Source organism: Anser anser (genome assembly GCF_964211835.1).
Source record: "Anser anser genome assembly, chromosome: 7".
NCBI classification, from domain to species: Eukaryota; Metazoa; Chordata; class Aves; order Anseriformes; family Anatidae; genus Anser; species Anser anser.
The window spans coordinates 22037536-22061480 of record NC_139727.1 but is presented as its reverse complement, the minus strand read 5'-3'; the positions used below and the strand labels follow the sequence as shown (position 1 = coordinate 22061480).

Sequence of the window (23945 nt, the reverse complement as noted above, 5' to 3'; positions counted from 1 at the left end):
AACACTTTCCAAGCAGTCCATCTATACTGAGCATGGTTGGTCACTTCTGTGTTGACAAGCCTATGTGCATTCCTTAATGCAGCGGCTCACTTGTGCCAAAGGCTTGGATCACCTCTTACTATCTGCTTTTCTTTCTCATCCGTAACACATCGTAGGCTGTTTACAGGAACTTGTTATTTTGTGTAAGCTGTCTAAGTCTCTACTGCATTTGGCTTAACCTTCTTGGTTCCCTTATTTTCTAGATTATCCTTGTGGAACGGATGTGATTAACCATATTTCATGTCCAAGCAGAGCAAATGTATAAATTTTACTAGTGACTGCCTGAATTTCTAACTTTTAAACTAGGTGTGCTGTTTTTATGATAGGAATGCCCTACCTTAGCTCTTAGACTGTTCTGTTTTCTGTGAGTTTAAAGCAGGTGCTCAGAAGATCTCTTTAAGAGCAATTCCTACTGTCACTGAAGCCCTTGTTCTGAGACACGTGCTTCCATCTGTCATTACTCAGGTTGGGTCTACTTTATGGGGCACAGAAGCTACTACAGATGGAGCATCTAGCATTAATGAGGGTAAAGCAGAAGGGAAGGGTGGAAGAGATAAGAATGGAGAAGTATCACGTATTGACTTGCACCATAGGTGAGCCTGGTACTGACTCACGTTAAGTGGGGGGTAAGCTGGGAGTAGCAGCTTGGAGAAGACTGGGGGAGATGTCTGCAAACGGTGCCTACAGTGAAAGCGCTCACAATTTATTTATAGGCACTGCATCTGCTGCATATGCCTCATGCATATGTTTGGACAGCCTCTTTACTCCTTTCTTTTGTGCTTATAGCGGACTCCATGACAGCCCGGGCGGAGAAAGGAGAAAGATGGTGGATTCTTTTCTTTCTTTTCTGCTCCCTTTGCATTAATAATTGACATTAGTATGGCAGAGAGTGGTGCTCATGAGCTGAGCACCCTAGGGGCTAAGAGCAGTTGGAGTAGGAGGTAAAAACACGCGTGGCAGGGGCTTGAAGGTTCAGGGGAGAGAAACCTTTGATGGAGCCTGGCACTACGGCCCCGCTCACAGCCTGTCCAACCCCCCCACAGCCTGAGGCATCCCCCTGAGGCGTGGGACTACACTACCCAGGAGCCTCTGCGCTCCTCCCCCCCGCAGCCTGTCACGTGCCCGCTACTAGCAGCGGAGTCGCTGCATCCGGGCCCTTCCCGCGCAGGCCCCGCCCCTTAACGACCACAACAAGCGCCCCGAACGCTCTCGGCCCCGCCCTCCCCCGCCGGTACCGGGAGCACCGCCCCCGGAGGGAGCCGATTGGGCGAGCCGCCGCCGAGCGGCCTCCTCATTGGCCGGAAGCTCCCCGGGGGAGGTGATAAAGGCTGCACCCAGGCGGCGCGGGGGCTGCCGGGCGGCGGGCGGGCGGCGGGCGGGCGGCTCCTGGCTGCCACCCCGCGGCGGCGGCAGCTCCGTGACGGTGCCCGTCCCCGCGCAGCCGCCGGGCGGGCGGGCGAGCAGCGCGGGGGGAGAGGGGCCGGGTCGCTACCCCTCTGAGGGCCCGGCGGCGGCCGCAGGTAGGTGGGCAGGGAGCGGGCCCCGCCCTGGTGCCCCGGGAGAGCGGCGGGGCCGCGGGGAGAGGCCGGCGTGAGGTGAGGGGCGGCGGGGGCGGGCGGCTGCTGCCCTCCTTTGTTCGCGGCCGGGCCCTGCCGCCGCAGCCCGGAAGGTGCCCGGTTGCCGGCACCGTTTGTTGCGCGATCCAGGTGCTGACTGACTGACCGCCTGCTATCGGCTGCTGGGTTTTTCTTCTCGAACGAACCGGGCCGGCTGTGCTCGGGCGTTGTTAGAGCTGTGCTCGTTTCTTCGTAGGTGGAGGACCCCAAAGATGAGCAGCGACGCACCGCACCTGTCCTCCGAGCTGACCTGGCTAGGAGCAGAGCGTAGTTTCCTGACGGATCGTCTTGCGAGGAAGTTATAAATCCTTTGTGATGGCCAACAAGAAGGAGCCTCCCTTTTTCAATGAAGATAACATGGGGCCGTTTCACTACAAACTTCCTTTCTATGAAACTATGGAGCTCTTCATCGAAACGCTCACGGGAACCTGCTTCGAACTGCGAGTTTCTCCCTTCGAAACAGTTATTTCTGTGAAAGCGAAAATTCAAAGATTGGAAGGTACTCCTCTCTGTTATTTCAGCTTAAACTTTACCACTTTAGGGGAAGTCTTGTTCTACAAACGATAATTCCTGAAATCAGAGCAGAAAATGTAAATTACTTATTCAATAATAGGCATAAGTAAGGCGCTCATTTTATGGCTTTGGTTTAAATGGATTTTTTTTTTCTATTGTTTCTTTTGTTTTCCTATCAGCTCATATCTTAGGCTTCATTGGAATGGGTGTTTGCCCATTTTTTTCTCTTTTTGTGTGTGTTGTTAGTAAGATAAAGCATAAGAAATTTATGACGAATCATGAATTGTCTTGATATTATGTGGCATGTAATCTTTTTGTTGTTCAGTGGATTATGTGACAAAATTTGCTTGTTAACCAGCAAGGGTTTTCAAAACTGAGGTTATAAGCTTGAGTCTCGCAGTATGTCTTTACTGCAGCTCCGAGCACACTTTAAACTTGGTGCTGTAGCTGTTGCTTCTTAGGTTCGTTGGTTTGTGGTAGTTTGGATTGTCCATGATACCGTAATCCCAAGAGTAATTGCTGTGCAGGCCAACTGCAAAGACAGCTTTAAGTTTCTGATTTGAGTTTTGTTCAGGTGACTGATGCTTTGCTGGCAGGTGTCTGGCTGAGTACTGCTTTGTCTTAATATGATGAACTTGGCACGCGTCTTGTAAAGTGATAACCTCCTTTAATTTATGAGGCTGGTCTGTTGGTCGGGCTAATGAAAGCAGAAAATATGTGTTGAATTAGTCTTCTCTCACCCCTTTCTCAGCCTGCATGGAAGAACATGATTGCATCTTCTCGCTCTGTAAGCCTAACAGAACTGTGTGACTGCATGAGCTGCCAGTTGCTTATTTTAAAACAAGGGTTCCTGTTTACTCAGTACTTGTCCATGGGTTTTAATGCTTCTGTCTGTGGAAGCCACCTTTTGGGAGACGTAAATACAATGCTTTAGATTAAATTGAGGATACTCTCCTCCTCTTATGGAAATCTGTGCTAATGAACTGAAACGTAAGAGTTGCAACAGTAAGGGTGATATTTTGCTAGAGAGATTACATACTAGAAGCTCCGCTATGCGCATAACACCAACTGTACAAGGTTCAACAAGGCCAAGTGCTGAGTCCTGCTGGGGCACAACAATCCCATGCAATGCTACAGGCTGGGGGAAGAATGGCTGGAAAGCTGCCTGGAGGAAAGGGACCTGGGGGGATTGGTCAACAGCTGGCTGAATATGAGCCAGCAGTGTGCTCAGGTGGCCAAGAAGGCCAACAGCATCCTGGCCTGTGTCAGAAATAGCATGGCCAGCAAGGAAGTGATTGTTCTCGTGTACCCAGCTCTGGTGAGGCCACACCTCGAGTACTGTGTTCAGTTTTAGGCCCCTCGCTACAAGAAGGACGTCGAGGTGCTGGAATGTGTCCACAGAAGGGCAACAAAACTGATGAAGGGCCTAGAGAACAAGTCTGATGAGGAGCAGCAGAGGGAGCTGGGGTTGTTTAGCTTGGAGAAAAGGGGGCTCAGGGAAGACCTTATCTCTCTATAGTTACCTTAAAGGAGGCCACAGTGAGGTGGGGATCAGTCTCTTCTCCCAAACACCAAGTGATAAGATGAGGAAATGGCCTCAAGTTGCGTGGGGGGAGGTTTAGGTTACATATTAGGGAAAATGTCTTTACCGAAAGGGTTGTAAAGCACTGGAACAGGCTGCCCAGGGGAGTAGTTGAGTTGCTGTCCCTGAAGGTATTTAAAAGACACATAGATGTGGTGCTTAGTGACGTGGTTTAATGGTGGACTTGGCAGTGCTAGGTTTATGGTTAGACTAGATGATCTCAGAGGTCTTTTCCAACCTAAATGATTCTCTTCTACTCTATTCTATAACTAGAGTTTACATTAGGGTAGCGATGTGGACATGCTTTTGTTTCCTGTGGACAAGGCCATAATTAAACATGAGTCAGAGAACGTGTTGAGGAACTCCTGGAGGCTAGAGGTGAAACAGGACAAGGAAAGGTGTTTTTTTTTTTCTTTTTCTTCCGTGGTTGAGTATAACACCGGGAGAGGTGTGAGCAGATACACGATACAGTGATACAGTCAAGTGAATTGAAAGGGAGCATAGGCAATAGAGTACAGGAAAAGGTAGGCTATAGAGACCATACAGATGAAGGAAAGAGCTTTAAAGGCTGCATGAAAATACCAGTGGGAAATGTGAGAGAAGAATTTGAATTTCCTGTAGTTCAAAACAGAAGACTGCAAATTGGCACACTGAACTATATCTACAGCCTATTGTTGTGGGCTGGGTGAGCCTAGCTTAAAAAAGCATCACAATTACATGAGATCAGTACTAAGGTTGTAGCTTTGTTTATTAGGAATTTGGTTTACATGTTGTAGTTCTTAGGATGATAAAGCAGTTAGTGACTTAGCTGCCTGCTGTGTTGAATTAATTATTAATAAGTAAATTTCATTAAAACACAGAAGAGTTTGCTGGTGCTTACCACTGAATTGTTAGAAGTCAGATGAAATACTGTAATACTCCAGAATACAATTAAAAGATCTGCAACTTCCCAAGTCATAAGTCACTATAACTTGGAGGGGAGAAGGCAGAAAAAACTGGTTATGTGTGTAACTGTGAAGGGAACAGAGGCTATGACAAATCCATTTTATATTGCATTTGAGGCTACCATTGCATGATTTTAAAAAAACAAACAAAAAACCAGCAGCTTCTCGGTACCGAAGTTCTGCTGTAATGTACAAGTTGAAACAATGAATCACCCATGTGAAGGGAAAATCCTGAAGTAATTTTGTGGTTGTGGTCTAGCACGGGAAGCGGAATGCTTACTTCTGTTCCCGTTGCAGCAGCGATTTTTCACTTTTTATTGCTGTATCGTTTCAACATTCATGGGCTGTGAACCTCTCTGGGCATATCTGCCTGCAGAATGCCTCCTACGTATACTGCTAGGAGACACTACGGGGCCCTGGGCGTGCGTGTTGTCTCCATGGACTGATCTATGTGTGAGGAGGATGGTAGAAAAGCATGCAAAATAAGTTCTGGAAAATGATTAGTCTTGCTGACGTCTCCAAGCACAAAATTTTAAATCATATCAGAAGTTAACAGAATTGTTCAGTTGTCATCAGCATCTCTAATTGTATGAGGCTAATGCTAAAACTAAATCAAGAGGTGACCTCTGTCAACAACTGGGATATTGATAGCTGCAGACTGTAATAAGAATGGATAGTATGGGTGTCATGTAAGGAATTTTCAATACTTCTGATACCGTCTGTCATTCTTGGTACCTTTTTAATGATCTGATGGGAAAGGGTTTGTTTAGACAGCTGCAGTAGACGTCGGTATCCTACTAAAAAAGAGCTCCATTACCTCCAGCTGTCTCATTCCAGTTGGTTTTAGCCAGTGGATATGGGTTAAAATGCATTGATGGGTTCTAGCACATCTGAAAACTTCAGTGCAAATCAACTTGTAAATTGGAGTTAAAGCAGACTCAATGTGTGTGTTTGGATGCCATCCAGGCATTTGTCTCAAATATGTTCCATGCAAAGTGAGCACTCGGTTCCCAAAACTTTGGTTTGTTATAATGATGACTTTGGAGCTACCAGTCATCTCTAGTCTCAGATTCACTGAATGAGCCTTTTTAGGTGGTGTACTAGAGAAGAACTAGCTCCCTTTGTCTCTGCTGGTGGCATAAAAGCCAGAATACTCTCAGCCAGCAGCAGGATGTGGTATTGTGAGCAGTGCTGCCTGCTCCCTTGGTTCTACTCAGTATTTTAAATCAGGACCATGTGTTGATGATCATAGGTAGGACGCTACCTGGGTTTCAAGGCGATGAGAGAGTCTGAGATTTAACATAGGAGTCGTGGTTAAAAATAGCAGGAGTTCACTAGAAGAGGAAATAAAATTTATTTTTAATGAAAAGCACTGGTCACTCCCTCAGGTGATCTTTCCTTGCTTCCTCCATTGCACAAGTCTTTGTGGCTGCTGGGCTGGTCAAGGTTTAGTATTCTTCATTCAGAAACACAAGTTATTATATTGAATTTTAAGGAGCATTTAGACAGCACACGCCTAGTGGTGATTAATTTTTTGATCTGTAAAATAATTGTAGATAATACCTGGAAATATGTACGCTAATGTAGGTTACCGTCATGTAAATGACAGCTGGGGATTTTGACAGTTATAAAACCAGTACCTGCTGCTGTTAGTTGTTGGAAACCTTTGCAGCTCTTCCATAATGTAGCTAGGTAATGCGGCAAAATGAAGACCGTCGGCCCAGCCTTGCTGTAGGAGGAACACAAAGTAAATGTTTAAGAAAGTCTCCAGCAATTTCAACATTAGATGAAAGATAAGTACACTGAGTTTGAACTTTGACTTTGAAATATTTGTGTTTTTAAGTGTAGTAACCTTCCACCCACAACATAAAATCAAGCTTGCTCTGAAATCTATGGGGTTTTTTGGGGGGTTCAGCCCACATCAGTTTCTATGAGCTTACTTGGCGTGCCAGAAAGAAAAGCAAAGGAGTGAACCTTAAGGGTGTGACTGACAGGATGATTCAGAGACAGAATCAAATCCCTACTTCCCTCTTCTGTGCCCCCCTTGCCACCATTTTAGTAAGTCGTATTTTCTATTGAAATGGCTGCAGATGTGCTGACAGCCTGAAGGAACTTCTTTTCTCCCACAGCATCATTTGGCTTGCCCACTTCCATTTGAGTGTTGAGCTTTAGCTTTTTGCCCTGTTTTCCTTTCTGCTCAGGACCGATTTAGAGCAGACCAGTGATACAGTCATGTGCTGCTTCGGGAGGAGGGGGTAGCAGATGATTATCTTGCAGTTGTCATTATGGTTGCCAATTCCATGCACTGATCCCCTGTGCAAATGTCTCTTCAAGAAAGGCTTACTATAATCCAGAAAAGGAACAGCTGATGCATATTTTCTTGCACTTGAACCTATAAAGCACATACCGTTTCATTTGTGTATAAGTACAGAATTCTTAGAAAGCAGCATAAAATGGAATTAGTAATAAAGACTCGTCTGTTTCCCATTACACCAGAGTATAGTGTTTTCATCTGTTCATCAAAATTACATTGTCATTGTTGGATGAACAAAACCATGCTTCACTGCAGCACTGCCAGTTGCGAGGCAGCCTTTTTAACATAGACTCTCTCAGTTTATCAAAGTAATTGGAAATTGCTCCTTGGAGGCTGCTGAAACCATAACAAATGCAGACAGTAACGACTGTTTGTAATCAGAGGACTACAAAACAACAAAGAAAAGAACTTCACTGCAGACTTGCTGGCTCTTGCCAGCATGTTCTTGTTTTGCTTATGCTGCAGACTTGAAACATAACCAATAACCAGTTATTCAATAGCTGGCAGGGTAACAGCTATTATGTTAGTCTACTATATGAATACATTCCCCTCATAAAAGTCTTGTGTACTTCGGAGGATACAAGACTCGTTCTGACTGCCTTCCAAGTGCAGTAATGGTGTGTCGGTCATTCATAAAAGACAAAATCTAGATGCTAGCTGTGGTGAGAAAAGGACATGATGATCTTCTCTAAAACTTACTAAAAACTATGATAATTGCACCAAAATGCAATCTGTCTTTTCCATGGGGGTGTCCACTTAGCAGGTTTTCTGCTTGTCTCTTGAATCTGCTTGGACTTTCACCAGAATTTGGCCCCCTTTTCTTCCTTGCTGGTGGTGGGTGTTGGTAGCCTTGTGCCTTTTCTCCGGTGTTAGAAGGGGCTACTGAACTGACCTTTTGCTGCTGCTTGCCAAGCACAGTTGCAAGCCTTGGGAAGCTGAGGTGTTTTTGGCGAAACAACTGGAAGACTCTGATCTTTGGATTCCCCTTTCCCCAGGTGCATTTTGAGAAGTCTGTGTAGTACTGCTACTTACATCTCCTTTTATGTATCTGAGCATGCAAATAAGCAGTGAATGGCACAATCTGACACTAAAGCATCCAAGATGAAAGTATATGATGAGATTACTTTAATGTAACCTTTTGGAAAATGTATTTATAATTTTTGGTGCTTAAGCTGAAGAGTGGTGTTTGGGCCATTTTCAACAAATAGTTCTTGGCCTCTATAGATTCCAGTTTAATTACATTTTTTCAGGAACGCACAGTGAAATCTTAATTACCTGGGTTTCACTAAGCAGGCTGAACAGAATTTACTTCCTTTTGATGCTGAAGGGAAGATTTTATTTTATTTTTTTCAAAGGCAGAAAAAGCTGTTCATCTTTGCAGTAGCCCTCATGGTTTTTGGTGGTCAGAAATGTGTCATCCTTTCATAACTGTCCTGGTTGGTACTCTATTCAAAATATGGAAAGTGGCAGCATCCTAATAAAACTGTGTGAAGACCTTGGGTTCTACCTGCTCGTGCTTATTTTCTTTAATGTGTGTTAGGTCTGTATTTAAATTACTTGACTGTATAGGTAAGAGGAAATAGTCCTTGTGTAGACTGTAGATCCTTAATAAGGAACAAATATTTTGTATGCTTGCCTCTTTTTAACAGAAGTCATTCTAAATCTGTCCCAGAACTTGAGCTGGAAATGAGTATTACTGGATATAAACAATAAAGCATTCTGATGGCTTAAAAGAACACCTAAAGCAAGTAAAAGTTTTCTAGTATGAAGTTTACTGTATTGTACATGTGAACTTTCAGGTTCCAAGTCAAACAGTAATAACACCTTTATTGCTGTCACCTGAGCTGTTAACCGAGCTGCCACCAGTTACTTAATGCGACCTTGTCTTTACTGTCAGTAACACAGAATGTCAGTCTGATAAACTATTCAGCAGCTCTGTAGTTAGAAATTTTATCCCATTTTTCCTGTAAGTAAACAGAAGACTCTGAGGTACAGATTAACATTTGTATGGGAAGAACACAAACCAACCCTCCCTTGACCAGTGACTGGAAAAGAGCAGGTATTCAATAAGTCTGAAGCAACTGAATGCTTCTACAGACCTCTTGAGCCAAGTGATTGAGCTCCATTTGCAAGCACAAACTTACTGAAAACCCTAACTTTGTTCTTAATAATTATTCGGTAGGTTGGACATCATGACTCGGCTGCAGTCCAAGTGCATGTCCTTGCCCTGCTTCGTTTCTTCTCTTATCTCCTTTCTCACCTCTTTTCTATATACCCCCGTGTTCTTCCAAAAGCAAAACTCCCCCAAAACCCTCCCATCAAACTCTACTTTTAATCTTTTTTCCCCCTTTAGGTATTCCTGTCTCTCAGCAGCACTTAATTTGGAATAATATGGAACTGAAGGATGACTGTTGTTTGAATGATTATAAGTAAGTATAGAATAAATTTGCAATGAATGTTTCTATATGATTGTTAGTATAGGCAATGGAAAATGCTATAAAAATGTATTTATTGTTATTTACAGCATTTCAGAAGGCTGCACTCTGAAGTTAGTTCTGGCTATGCGAGGTGGACCTATTAACACTAGAAGAGGTAGGTGTTAACTTTGTTAAAAATGATTGTTTTCATGTAACATAACTGTAAACAGCTTGCAGCTAGCTGAATTAAAATTTTAAGTTGTATTACTGCAGGAGAATTATGTTAGTCTTTGTTTCAAGAGAACTCAGTGTCATAAGAGGACTGACTGTCACCTAGCAGCAGTTGACAGTAGGATAATTCCATCTCTGAAAGGTTTTCTGTAAATGTTTAGCTGTTCTTCCCGAAAAATACCCTGTTAGGAGTCCTGAGTACTAATAAAAGATATGGGATTATGAAAGAAAGAAAGGGATATGACTTAAAGTGACAAACACAATTGGGAAATTACTTTTTTCCATGTAAAATTGAAATGATTGAACTAAAGTACATTTTATTTTATTCTGCAGTGAGAGAATTATCCAAAATTAGGCTCTTCACAGGGAAAAAAAAGGGGGGGGATTCCAGTAATTTTATTTTGGACCCGTTCTTCTGACTCTGAAATAAACTTACCTCTGAAGTAAAAATAATAAATTTAAAAATAATTTGTGGGAGGGGCTGGCCTGCCTCCTCTGTTACTGGTTCTACTTAACTTGATACCTTTGGGTTATACAACTCTAATTGTACCTTATGCTTAATGAACTAGAGGTCTTCCAAGATGTTTTGTGTCATACTTCCCATCTCCTATTTATCTGCAGTAGGGCTTGAGAGAGATGTGTAAAGGTTTGTTCTACAATCACCAATATAGAAAGAATTTCTCCTTTAAGCTTTTGTAAATCAGGGAGGGGCATAATGTGATGATCTTACTGGGCCAGCTATTCAGTAACTTGAGTCGATTTCTTAGGCTATTCCTTCCATTTTTTCCACACATATCTCAGTGTTGGTGGGACAGATTTTTGTGAAGTGACATCCTATACGTTAATGGAACAAGAAAAGAGAGTGGTAATGTGATAGTAAGGAGGAACAGCTAATTTAACAGAATGAACCGGACTCCTTTAATTCTGAAGTTTAGATTTGTATTTATCAATTCAGCCAGCCTGCTGTATGTGGGAAGTAAAAATACCTCCCAAGCAGTCTCCAGAATATGTGTGGTCATAATAAGGTCGTCTGTTGCTTTTCTGTATGGTTTGGTAGGTGCTGCTACATTTTTTCCTCTTACATCTGTCAGAAAAGCTGAGAGTAGGACAGTTTAGAGTATGTATGAAATGGAATAAATTATAGTTAGGTGATTGAACAGAAAGAAGTTTTCAGAGGATGGATTATTAAAACAATTGGCCTAGTAGTTATCTTCTAAACTAGTTTATTTACAAAGACTTCTTTGTTGTTTCTTAGTCTCTGTTTGCTAATAACTACACTGAAGTGTAGAGTTGCATAACTGGCAGAGAGGGACCTGAGCCAGATGTTTTGTGTGTACGTATTTAAGCATCTAACTTGAATCTAGAGAATGCCACTTACAAAACAGCAGGAATGTTTGAAATTGACTATTTCAAGTTGAATCTTATTGCTGTTGTTTTTCCAGAGAACAGGCCTGTTAAAATGCTTCTGTATCATAACTACAGTTGACTTTAGGCATGGTCTGAAAATGTGAGGGGTTTGCCAGAAATATGGGACTTCAAAGGTGAAATAATTTGGTTTTATTCTGTTTTTCTCTTTGTAGTTCCTGTAGAAGACCCTATAAGGGAAATGGCTGAATACATGGATCCTGGTAGAGATGAGATCTGGGAGAAAGGGCCATCTAACAAACAAGTTACCTTCTTGGTATATCGAGAAGGAGATCAGTTGAATTTCTTCCGTGTGGTAGACCGGGGAGATGGCACTTTAACACCATTATCTGAATCTTTGAGGTAAAGTTGGTTTTAATCTTACTGTTATTCATCAAGATGGGGATGCTGTGTTGACTTTGTCAAAAGAATATCTGGAATTTTGGAAGAATGGTGCCCTAAGGGCTACCAAATTGCAGTAACTGAGTGGCCTAACTACACAGTAGGACTTTATGGTCAGTGGTCATGCTAACTGTTGTCTATTTGTGTGTGTCAGTAAAGTGAGGTAATGCTGACCTTGTGCTTGAGGCAATTCCAGTCCCTTCCCAAAGAGAACTTTACATGAGAGAGTCAACTTGGCCATAGGGATATTAAAAACTTCTGTTAATCAAAAAAAAAAAAAGCTATAAAAAAACTTTTACATCTTAAGATATTTATTTAGTATTATATTTAGTATTGTATAGATTTCTCTGTTCATGATGTAAATCTTCTTTTCCGTATGGATATGGCTTGACCATAGTTTAAGTCAGGAAGTTTAGTCAGGAAGATAACTGATTAGCAGTGCAAAGACCTGACGGGGTCTGCCTGAAGTTTCAGAAAAACTGTTTTTATTTTTTGTTTTTATATGTACTTAAAGAATTACTAATAGAGCTGGCCCTTGGATGTAACTAGACCTCAGATTAGTTACTGTTGAGACCCCAAACTTGTCTCAGAATGGAAGTACTGATATAATCAAATGAATGAGACTGTCACGTATGCTACCGTGTTACAGTAAACAGACTGCTAGTCTGTTTCTTCCTGAAGCTACCAAAATTGATAAAATCTGTTGGAAAAATATTAGATTGTCTTTATACTGCAGCTTTTGGTCAGGTTTCTTAATCTCCTGAAGAACTTAATATTTGTACAGGTGTAAGAAAAGGAGTTGTACCGTTGTAGGGACTATCTGCATTTTCTCCAAGACTAAGGTTTGCAGTGTTTTAAGTAACTCTTCTTGCTCCTGTTTGAAAGCAATGAAAGCAAGGTCAGCTTGTCTCACATTAGCAGAATTCAGTGACTACAATTTATAAATGGTTTTGTTTTATAGTTCTCCAGATCATTTTACTTTGCCTGCATTTACGTTAACGGTTAAAACTTGACAAGGTGTAAATACATTGATTATTGTCTCTGGGTTAAAATAAAATACCTGAAATTGTGGTAGAGCACTGGTGGCAAGAAAAAAGTGTTTTAACAAGATATGGATCATCTTTGAAGCACACGTTTTACAAGCAAGATCTCAGGAACGTTGATACCTGTGGACAAAGTCAGTTAAAAAATGGACTATAAGAGCAAAGATCCCTGTCCCAACTCTCATAACTTTACAATCATGTTAAAGGAAAAACTCCTTTATTAGCCCTTTTTTGGTGTTTTTTCTCTTATTTAGTCAGAAAATGCAAGAAAAAGAGTAGCAGTTTTTTGCATAAAGGGGAAGAAAGGAAACATGACTGTTGCATCCCTTTTCTTTCTATCCTTTTCTTGAATGAAGGGGAGTTCAAAGAATGGGTCTGAGTAGACAGCTGAAGTCTTTGCAGATTTAAAATTCTGAAATAATTCTATAGTGTTGGTTCTTTACCAGGAGAGGTATGTAATGTTTATACTGACCGTTCCCATACAGAGCTGTTCAGTTTCTAGTAAGAAATGACTGGGCTGTTCTGCTGCCATCTTGTTCTTAAAAATCTGTCTCCCAGCTGTGTTGCCTTCTGAATTTTGCTACATTTTAGGAAATGGATTGGGAGAGTCAGTACAAACACACTGGCTCTTGACTAAAGCCAACAGAGTATTTCCAAGAATCAGGTAAGATGCCAGCTTTAATTAGTGGAAAATTTTTTGGTACTGACTTTCCCACGACCCTTAATTCTTCCTTGGTCTTATTTAGAGAGAAGAAACTTTTGTTATATCTCCTAAGACATTTGTATGAACACAAGGGAATTGTCTGATTGTCACCATTTCTAGTTGTTGACAGCCTAATGGAAAAATTAAAACATTCTAAGATGTACTATATACAGTGTTGAAAATGCATCAATTTGTAGTGAATAGACACTCCTAATCGTTCTTTTATTTCTCTGTCAAATGTTGGATGTGTGTTGGTGATTAATGCTTCATAGGAAAAACAATTCAGATAATGACTTTAAAACATTGTCTTTTTCCATTCTGTATTCTAACAGAATGCAAAACTTCAATGTGATGCTGTAAATTTCCAGTGACTGAGTTAAAATATTTTGTCTTAGGTCTAGCAATTCTAATCTGTATAATTTTTTTTCCAAATGTGAGACTTTTTGGAAACCTAAACTGATCCTTTTTTATTTTTTGTTTTTATTTTGAAAAGGAGAAATAGAATATCACATCCACATGGGTGACCCCTCCATTTCCATTTATGGTGAGAACACCCCTCAGGATGGATAGAAATTTGGACTTTCCTTCCATGCCAGTGTCTGGTTAATTGGAAAACTGATCAGCTTGTTGTCTGAATCACACTGTTAACAGCTTTGGCCATACCTTCAGGAGACACTTGTGGAACTGGATATTCCCTCTGTGGGGAAAATATATAGTGAGTGTGAACCAACTGTATATGGTATAAAAACTTCCCAGAAGTGGGGCTATGTTCTGGTTTCAGCATCAGCACTTTGTGTGAGCAGTCTAATAAGGAATGCTTATTTTCTAAAATAAATGGATTTGAAATGTCTCTGCAAACGATTTTACGTAATGCTTTGTCAACAGATCACCTACGGATTTGACTTTCTAGTTGTGAGAATACTCTACATTGAAAACAATTAAATTACTTAGAGGGTGAAAACAAATTTCTTTTATTACTTTCAGTGGTGGTTCAGTGTATAACTTATATGCTGATGATGAAGATGAGACGGAGGCATCACCTTCTGGCCAACAGATTATTGAGAATTCAATTACTATGAATAAAATGAAACTGCTTAAGGCAAAGATGGAGAATATGAATCTAAGTAAAAAGGTAAAGCTATGATTTCAATTCTTTTATCATTAAATGGTTTGTACTTTCCCAATACTGGCTTTTCTAAAAAGCAGGTCAGATACTTTACTGTCTTGGGAAGTAGAGTGATAAAAGGGTATATGGTTTAATATCTGATTAAGAAAGAAGAATGCTATTTTATTAAAGTTCTTCTGTTGTGGGGCATAGCCTTTACCTGGATCAACCTGTCAGGATTCAAAGAATTCACTACTGGTCCTGGATATGTGTTTGTTTTGGTGTTCTTTTTGTGTGTGTGGTTTTTTGTTTGTTTTATGTATTTTATGTTTTAAGTAGTGTTGTTTTACATCAATCCTCTGGTAGAAAACAGTGTTTCTCTTAAATGGAACTTCTGAACTTGTTCTTAAGTGGAACTTAATTTTAAAATTGCGATTAGAAATACTGTAACTAAAAGGCCTATAAAACTAAATACAAGAATGAGATTGCCTGGCAGATAAAAATACAGGTGGCGTTCAGGAGATCTGGATTAGTAAAATTATTTAATATCTGTCTTGGTTCCCTAGATGTAAGATGAAAATATTACACTTTTTCTTTCGTTGTTGGTCTTGGCTGAGACCCTAAGCTCTTCTGGATAACTTTGATGGCATTCTGGTTTCCCTTTTCTTATTCCTCTGACACGTGGCCTTTTCTGATTGTAATCTTTGATTTTAATATTGTGATGTTACTGTGAAATTTTGGTGGTTAGCAATACATAAGAGAGTAGAGTGAATGATTTGGTGGTCATCTCTGGCCGTACACTGTCAGAATTCGTGGGAATATGATTTCAGCAAGGTCTTTGAATGCTTCCATAATTTAAATACTAACTGTTGTTGTGTGTTTTTTCCTTGTTTTTTAATAGCCTAAAAAAACTGTCAAAGTGAAACCTCGTCCTCCAACAGCTCCTCGACCGTCTAGTGGCTCAGCAGCTGCTGCTCGTCACCGGTTTTTAAGAGTGCTCCCCCATATTGGACAGTCCTGCCTACCTCCTCCTGGGAATTCATATCCTTCGGAGTCTTCCCAAAATGCACTTTCAGCGTTGGCTTCTTTGGCCACTGCTGGTAGAACAATGCCATCCACAACTAATGACTTTCTTAAGGAAGATGACACTTGGCAGAGTGCCTCTTGGTCTCATTCGGTTAGTAGCATCAGGTTACCACCAAAAATATCTCGTGTTGAACTAGAAAATGCAAAAGTACCTACAAATAGTATTCTGACTCCCGTTTCATCTCTGTCTGCAAACTTGGAAAAAGTATCTGAAAATGTGACCTCAGCAAGTGAGGAAGATTCTGTTTTGTATCCGAATCTAACAAATGTAGAACTGTATGGAACAGAAGAAAAACTTCTATCTGAAGCAGATGCTTTTGCTTTGTTAACAGAAGCAAGCACCACCGAGCAGTGTAGTGAGATATATGACATAGGAAAAGTGAACCCAGAACTTGAACTGTCTGATGGAGATGAAGAATCTAAGGTTTTAGAACAGCATAGAAAACCTATTAGTAAAGTGCTGAGCACTGCAGCAATGGGGACTGGACTTCTCAGTACTCATGAACTAAGTCCTCGGAAAAATTCGCTTTTGTCACCTCTTCGTTATTCAGCACAAGTGACACATCACAGTTCTCTGAAACCACAAACACAACCCAAATGCTTTGAGGCTGATAACTTGAGATCTACAGCCTCCCCAAATGTGCTTCGATCTTTGGAAGTCCGTAGTATAGCAGACTCCTCTTTTTCTAGGACTACTAGATTTCATAGCATGAAAGTAGATTCACTTGGCAAGAGACCTGATGTAACTGCTAAAGCAGAAGCTAGGGACATCACAGATGTGACTAACAAGGCATCCAAAGAACCTGTGAGTTCTGTAAATAACTTAGGATTTCTAGCTTCGCTGGCCCGAAGCGCAAACAGGGAAAGTTTACAGAGTTCCTGTGGGACAGGCAGGTTTCGGACTTCTGGTATTGCACTACCTACAAATCTTCAACATTTTCAGGAAGAAAGCTTTAGGAAAACTACTCCTCCAAATGAAGCTGCTGAATATATTCTAGTGAGTACTAATACCCCTAAAGGAGTTGGGGTCTTCCTGTCCCTTCTGGTGTTGGCATTATCTAAGCCGTACTTTGTGTATGTCTATGTGTCTTTTCAGGGAACGCAGATGGGGTGGGGTGCATACATAAATCTCTACTAGTCTAAAACTGTTTTCTAAATTCCTGTTGGTATATTAACTGCATGCTTATCTAAATGGGTCCTAGAAGTAATTTTTCTTAAGAATTAAAGTGGTTGTTTAGTTCACAACTAAAATTATTAGCTATTGTAATGATAAAATTATGACTGAAGTGTCATCTTACTTCTCCTGCTGCTCGCTAATTGCCACTTAATCCAAAGTTTTCCCTGTGACTGGCACCATATGCTCGTAGCTTCAGATCTCTAATGTACTTTATTGTTTTGTATGTTGTGAAGTACAGGGAGATTATTAATTTGAGTAAGGCTTTATATTGTAGAATTTTAATTTCTTCGTATGGAAGTGTTGGACTGTTTTTGTAAGTCTATTGATTGATACAGCATTGGTTTCAAACAATTTGATACCAGACTGCCTAATCTTTCATTTAATTTCCATCTGCTAGTAATTTCCTTGTGGAATTTTTTTTTAGTCTGCTCATGCGCTTGGAATGAATGGAATTAACGCAGCTGTAGGGAAAAGAGTAGGTAAGTAATATGACTTCAATAATAATTAAAGATGACTCCCCGATATTTTCTGATTTATTACATATTTAGAGGGCAAGGATCATATTTTTGTAAGGCATACGTCTTTGAAAGTCCTTGCTGTGTTATACTTCTGTAGCATGGTATAACCTTAAATATTTTAAGCAATTCTTTAATATACAGATGTCATTCTGATCTTGGATAGATATGGCTGTGACTCTTCCCTAGCATTTTTTAATACTTAATGAGTCCTGCTTGTCGTCGTTAGAAATAAAACATGACTTTCTGCTCTGAAGTTTCCAAAAGACCAGTTCTGCGAATACTTCTGAGTGTACTAGAATCAGAGGGACTATATTCATTGGTAGCATTTGCTCTAGGACTACAGCCTTAGCCAAAACAATTCTGCAAAAGGAAAGCGGGGAGGACATGGATACCGAAGACCGTTGATATGCTGATTTTTTTATAATTTTGCTCTTTCTACCCTAGTCTTGTTAACTGTATTGTGTTTAATGCTTAACATCTACTGAAAAAGGATATTATTTGCCTAAATGTGAACTTATGTGATTATTTCTCTCAGGAGGAATGAAGTTGTCTAGAGGAGCACTAAAAAACTCTTAATCCATATGAGTTGGTCTCTAGCCTGAAGCATCCAGGCTGTATGTCTTGGGTAGAAGAATGGTCATGAGCCTAGACCGTATTATCTCTTTAGGAGTGTAAAACAGTTCAGGGGATGTATCTCCTGACTTCTCTGTGGAAAAATGCTTGGCCAAGAAAATAATTGTCCTGGGTGTGTTCAAATGCCTATGTAGGTAAAACTGTACTTGCTGAATCTTGTGGTGTTTTTATCCTCTCCGCATGGATATGTTAAACTGGTAAATACAATGATTTGCTTCCACATCTTCTGCAGTCAAAATTAATAAACACATCTGTCCATAAATTCTCCGTGGCCAAAGAGGTGATGCCCTAACAGGCAAATCTGCAGGATGGGGAAGCCTACCTTTTTGTCACCTGCTCCATTTTGGATAGAACAGTGATGAAGAGATTACTCTGGACTATTTTGTCAGACAAAAGTGTATTTTCCAAAAGGTTTCAGGCTTGTGAAAGACTAAGTGGGTGTCATTATGTCCAGTGGAAAGGGACCTGGGGGGATTGGTCAACAGCTGGCTGAATACGAGCCAGCAGTGTGCTCAGGTGGCCAAGAAGGCCAACAGCATCCTGGCTTGGGTCAGAAATAGTGTGGCCAGCAAGGAAGTTACTGTTGCCCTGTACTCAGCTCTGATGAGACCGCACCTCGAGTACTGTGTTCGGTTTTGGACTCCTCGATACAAGAAGGACATCAAGGTGCTGGAGCGTGTCTGGTGAAGGGCCTGGAACACAAGTCCTGTGAGGAGTGCCTGAGGGAGCTGGGGTTGTTTAGCCTGGAGAAAAGGGGGCTCAGGGAAGACCTTATCACTCTCTAGTCACCTCAGAGGAGGCTACAGTGAGGTGGGGATCAGTCTCTTCTCCCAAGCAACAAGCGGTGAGAAAATGGCCTCAAGTTGTGCCAGGGGAGGTTTAGATTAGAGATTAGGAAAAATGTCTTCACTGAAAGGGCTGTGACGGGAACAGGTTGCCCAGGGGAGTAGTTGAGTTGCTGTCCCTGAAGGTATTTAAAAGACACGTAGATGTGGTGCTTAGTGACGTGGTTTACTGGTGGACTTGGCAGTGCTAGGTTTATGGTTGGACTAGATGATCTCAGAGGTCTTTTCCAACCTAAATGATTCTGTGATTCAATATCATGCATGCTCTTGGGAGAAAGGTTATTGGTAATAATCACTTATGTAACTGGCCAAAGAACAGGTTTAGTTTGTTATCTTAAGGCCTTGATTTTATTTATAGTTACTTCCTGTTATAATTGCTGTGGGACTGTAAATTAGAGAACAGGTGTAGCATTTTTCTGTTTTGGTATGGCTCACCATGAGGACTGTCTTCAAGCTCTGTCTTTTTCACAAACTGGGCTAACTGATGCTTCTGGGATAGTATGCTTTTAGATGATGAAGTAGATGGCACTGACAAACGTTGCCTGGAAATTGCTATACTGGATAGCAGTGGGATGATAGCACCGTTTGGGAAATAGGACTGCAATGTGTAGTGACTACCTGGTGTTAACTGTTGCATGCAGCTACTGCACCTCAGCTGAGAAACGACTGTTGGGATTAAGGTGCACTGCACAAGGACCACTTCTCAGCTCATGAGGTCATTTTTTGGGCAGCATCCTGACAATATAGTGATTCAAGTACTGAAAAATGTTTGAGAGACTGTGTTGCATGTGTTCATTATCCTAGCATACGGTAAGCATGCATGAGTAAGAGCTTATTTCTGCAGAAGGAAGAAAGATGATTTTTCTTTATGTGCTCACCAGTTCTGAAGCAACAGCCAAGAATTATAGGACAAAAAAGAGTAAAATAAGCTTCTAAGTACAGAAGTCTAAGGAACATCCACAAAGTGCCTTATGAAACCTTAAAGCTAAATGGAGGTCTGTAGTCTAATAATGCACTTTTGTTGCAATCATGGAGTACCGGCAAGGTTTTAAAATGTTGCTATATTTATTTGACAAACTTAGATACTTAGATTGTTAGATACTGCATATACTAGATGCTATGTACTTGAGCGTCCAGTTGATTCTTCGGAAAGCTGTTGTGTGGGGTATTTTCCCAATTGCATTATGTATTTTCATTTTTGCATTTGGGAATAGTATTAGGAATTGTTTGACTTCTGTAACTTTTTGCTTATGTGAATTTTTAACGTATAAAAAATAGTGCATTGGACACCTGCATTGCACTGCCTTTTCCAAAGGTTATCCCGAGTTGGAAGGGACCCATAAGGATCATCACCATAAGGTTCATAGGCTTGAAGTGTGTTCACTGTTCTCGCTTTTGTGGTTTTGCTCCCTGTTTAGGCTTGGGGGTCCCACCTGAAGTATCCTAAGAAATGCAGATTGAATTTGGATTTCAGAAGAACGTTTAAGTAGTTTGTGGTCAGGAATAAATAAAATTAAAATGTCTTTGCTGTTTCTCTACTTCTGAAAGCAGGTGAAGCAACCCATCTCCCACCTGTGAATGGCTCAGTTCAAGCAAAAAAGAAAATTACAAAGCATTGCTTTCTTTGTGGCAAGAAAACTGGATTGGCAACCAGCTATGAGTGCAGGTAGGCTGCGTATATAACCAGCTGTTGTTTAAAATGGATAGCTGGGTAAACCAAAAGGTTTTCTGGGCTGCACGATACTCCTTGAACATAGGAAATCAAAAGAGAATTTACAAAAGAAGTTGAAAGAACTGTTTGCAATTCTCAGTTCAGCAAAACTCCAAGAAATAAAGCTCAGGAATGTTGTACTCGTTCTGCTGTTGAGGTGTACGTTCTTTGAGGAAAATCAAGAAATGCAAGTTATCAGGAAATAATGAAAATAATGAACATGTCATCATTCTTTTTTTTTTGTGATCATATAATTCAGAAGACTGGTGAGGGGAGAACTTCCTGCAGATTTATGTCCTGAATACTTTATCAACAATAATTATTAACAACTTGAGGAAAAACTTTTTTTTTTTTACAATTTAAGAAAATCTCCCTCAGATTTGGCCCTACTTGTAACACATCTGCACCGTTTGATTGCCTCGTACAAATTTCTATTTGACAACTTGAAAATTCATACGTGTTCAAATTCTTGTGAAACTTCAGTCATCTTTAAGTGCCTCAAAAGCAGAATATAAGAGTGCTGCTCCCCCACGTCATGGTTTGTAGGCAACGTAATGAGATTTGGCGCTTGGTGGTGGGCACTGAGATTAAAAAAAAAAAAAGGCAAAAAGCACTCATTTGCTCTCAGTTCTCAAAGCTGTGTTTTTCCTAAGATACTCTTTTCTAAGTGTCATTTCCCATGACCTAGAAAAAGTTAGAAACTGCTGCACTGAGGGCTGCATTTGAAGATGATCTTGGTTCATGCCAAACAGCAGCAAAATAAAAGACTTCTGCCATTGGGGAATTGTGATGGGGAGTTTCAGGGTGAGGAACTACCTTCTTACTGACTCTTCAGTTTTTATGTTTGAAACAGTTTTGGACAATATAAAACTTATTACTGAGCAAATAGATGTAAGTTCTTCTAGAAGTAACTAAGCAGCTTGCTAAGGTTAAAAATGAAGTACATCTCCAGCCATACGACCTCTTACTAGAATGGAACATCAACCAAATGGAGAATATAGTCATATGAGAGAACTGGTGATTACAGGACCAAGAACCAAAGAAAAACAAGTTTGTTACCAGGCACACAAGCCTCAGGAACAGCTGCAAAGTTTATTGTGAACCCAGATAGGTAGATAAATAGAGAAGTGCAGTCTAATAGTGTGATATGTTAAGGTGGATAAGTAATGCTCAGTCTGTTTAAAGAGCATTCTGATTTTGGATGATGTCATTGCTTTACTGTCAAGAAGCAACTTAGTCAAGTACGTCAGGCAACAGGACGCTAATATTGATTTCCAAGCTCAGATTAGGTACAGCATATATGGTACCATTTTTCCTGCTAAGAGTCTTAGCTGGTGAGCTGTCAAAGCAAAATTATCATCTTAACTCATTCAATTTGCAACTGATTCTGGAATGATGCATGCTTAGCCGATCATATAGGAAGCTATGTTCCCTATAGTTCATCTGTCATCTTTACAGCTGACTAAATTGGTAATTACTAATCTGAGTTTTTGCCAGGCAGAAATCATGCTGAACTAAACATCTATTTTGGTGGTCTCAATGATGTGGTGTTTTTTATTTGAAATACATTGTGGCTTTCACCTAATGCCATTATTTTAGTTCCACGTTTTTGTCCTCTAAAGTCTACCTACTGATGTTGTGTGAGGTCTTTAAAAAGAAAAGAAGGAAAATAAATGAGAGCCCATCGTTCTTAACTTATGTATTTGTGATCCTTGCTATAGCTGATTCCTGGTATACTGCTATGGTTTAATTTACCAGCTGAAGAGATCGTTGGGTCAAAACTGCAGCATTCAGTGACAACAATGTCATTTTGATTACCAGTTAATGTTATCAGTCAAGGATAATCGGAATCTAAGCAGTTACGTCAAACAAACAAGATGTGATTAAGCCAAAGGGTTCCCAGCATGTCAGAGAGTTAAAAGCTTCTAAAAGCTTGTAACTTCTAATATTCTTGATTCTTCAGATGTGGAAACAACTTCTGTGCAACTCACCGCTATGCAGAGACTCACACCTGCACCTACGACTATAAGAGTGCAGGGAGAAGGTATTTGCAGGAGACCAATCCCGTCGTTAGTGCACCAAAGCTTCCCAAAATCTAACATGGTTTTGCTGCATGTGGCCGTTCTGCCATTGAAGAATTATTACATTGAGAGAAGCACTTGCTTAAACTGCGTAATTTTGCCATGCTCCATATCTAAAGATTTGCCAAGTAACAAAAGCACATGAGGATGCATCCTATCGAAGAATAATGTGAACACTACTGCAGTTAAAACTTTTCTTCTTTAGTGAATGAAAAGTTAAAGATAGTTTTTAAAAACTTACACTATGAATTAACTGTTACTGCACGTCTTGTGTTGTGTTTTATATTTGGAAAAGCTATTTCACTAGACAAGTCTTTAAAAGATGCACTTTACTAACTTCATTTACTGTATAACCAGACTTGAGGGGGTGTTGTAATGAGGGTGTCATGTAATGTCTTCTGTACTCTTGCGTTTTTTGTCCATTGCGTGGTATCTAAGTTATTTCACTAGAATGATCCTCCTCCCTCCCCTTTCTTCGAAGAGCCTGTTTTGAGATATCCGAGGTGGTAGTGCATTCTGCCCCCTGTTCCATTCAGATTGGTATTCATACACTGTGTATTCATTCTGAAAATAACATATCATGTTAATCACATTTTCTTAAAATAATACTGTTTATATGACAAATTTGTTTTTAAATAGAAAATCTTCCCCGTTGTTGACATTAAATATAAGGAACAACTTATTTTAACTTTTTTTGTAATCCTAGATTTTTTTAAGACTTCACAGCCTGGTTTGTTAAGATGTCGAATGCTGTTACTGGAAGAAATTCTAATAAATATTAAATTTTATTCTGGTTTATGATCTTATAGATGCACAAAATAACTCGTCCTGTTTCAAAGCACATTCCTAAATTAAAAGTTGGGCCTTGTTGGGGTGGGGAGAAGGGGATATTTTTACATCTGTATTTTTCAGAAGCACTGGCTCATCTCTGTTCCCACTGAAGCCACTGAAGTGGCAAAATTCACACCCACTTCATTAGAAACAATGTGACCAACATTGTGTGCTTTAAATGAATTAAATAAACCTCCTGGATGTGGCAGTAAAGGCAAAACGGGTATTCAACAAGTGGCATATTTTAATCTTGAGCATTTATCACCTCCTGCTGATACTGTAAAAAAAGGCAATTCAGTACTTACTTGCATGAGGCACCCCTAATGAGCATGTAGCTACTTCAGCAAGTGGCGTTTGGAGCTGTACCTGCTGAAAGCCTGACCTAAAGACTGTTCTCTTTCATTCCCTTAACATGTCTAGAGTCTTTATGAGCTTATGTTGCCCAAGGTGTTACAGTATGAACGCACATGAACCTCCACATTGCATCTAGACGCTTAAATGTCATGGTCCCTTTTTTAAAAGTTTTCTCAGCTATTTGGTTGTTTCAGGATTTCAAATGCTCTATGCTGCTTTGTAGTCAAACAGTAGCATCTGAGGAGCACAGATGTTAAAAGTTTGGCCAATAAAGATAAGTAGATCAATGAAAGAGAAATAACTTGAAGAATTCTCATCCTTGGAGAAATGCTTTTACATCTGGTCCACCTGCAACTTCTTCCTTTGGAATTTTCAGAAATCAATGTCCTTGGAACA

General features: G+C 40.4%; 1 protein-coding gene across 7 annotated transcripts; it reads left to right on the top strand.

The window, feature by feature from the left end:
• The first annotated feature begins 837 nt into the window (after window positions 1-837).
• On the top strand, window positions 838-23152 carry ZFAND4 (zinc finger AN1-type containing 4). 7 transcript variants are annotated; one of them, XM_083843608.1, is made up of 10 exons: window positions 838-1357; window positions 1852-2154; window positions 9362-9437; window positions 9533-9600; window positions 11237-11423; window positions 14193-14340; window positions 15215-16396; window positions 17001-17055; window positions 20121-20238; window positions 22247-23152. In XM_083843608.1, the coding sequence occupies exons 2-10, from the start codon at window positions 1971-1973 to the stop codon at window positions 22380-22382; spliced, it is 2154 nt and encodes a 717-aa protein (XP_083699734.1). In that variant the 5' UTR covers window positions 838-1357; window positions 1852-1970; the 3' UTR covers window positions 22383-23152. The 7 variants fall into 7 exon arrangements, with proteins under 7 accessions (XP_083699734.1, XP_083699735.1, XP_083699732.1 ...); XM_083843609.1 differs by lacking the exon at window positions 838-1357 and adding an exon at window positions 1381-1559 and having other exon boundaries at window positions 20124-20238; XM_083843606.1 differs by lacking the exon at window positions 838-1357 and adding an exon at window positions 1381-1559.
• Window positions 23153-23945: the final 793 nt, after the last annotated feature.

Excerpts from the sequence above, each read along its gene's own strand:
- ZFAND4 (XM_083843608.1), top strand. The coding sequence starts at position 1,971 with ATGGCCAACAAGAAGGAGCCTCCCTTTTTCAATGAAGATAACATGGGG. Across the intron at positions 9,438-9,532 it reads TGTTGTTTGAATGATTATAA|CATTTCAGAAGGCTGCACTC; the intron begins GTAAGTATAGAA and ends TGTTATTTACAG. Across the intron at positions 14,341-15,214 it reads ATATGAATCTAAGTAAAAAG|CCTAAAAAAACTGTCAAAGT; the intron begins GTAAAGCTATGA and ends GTTTTTTAATAG.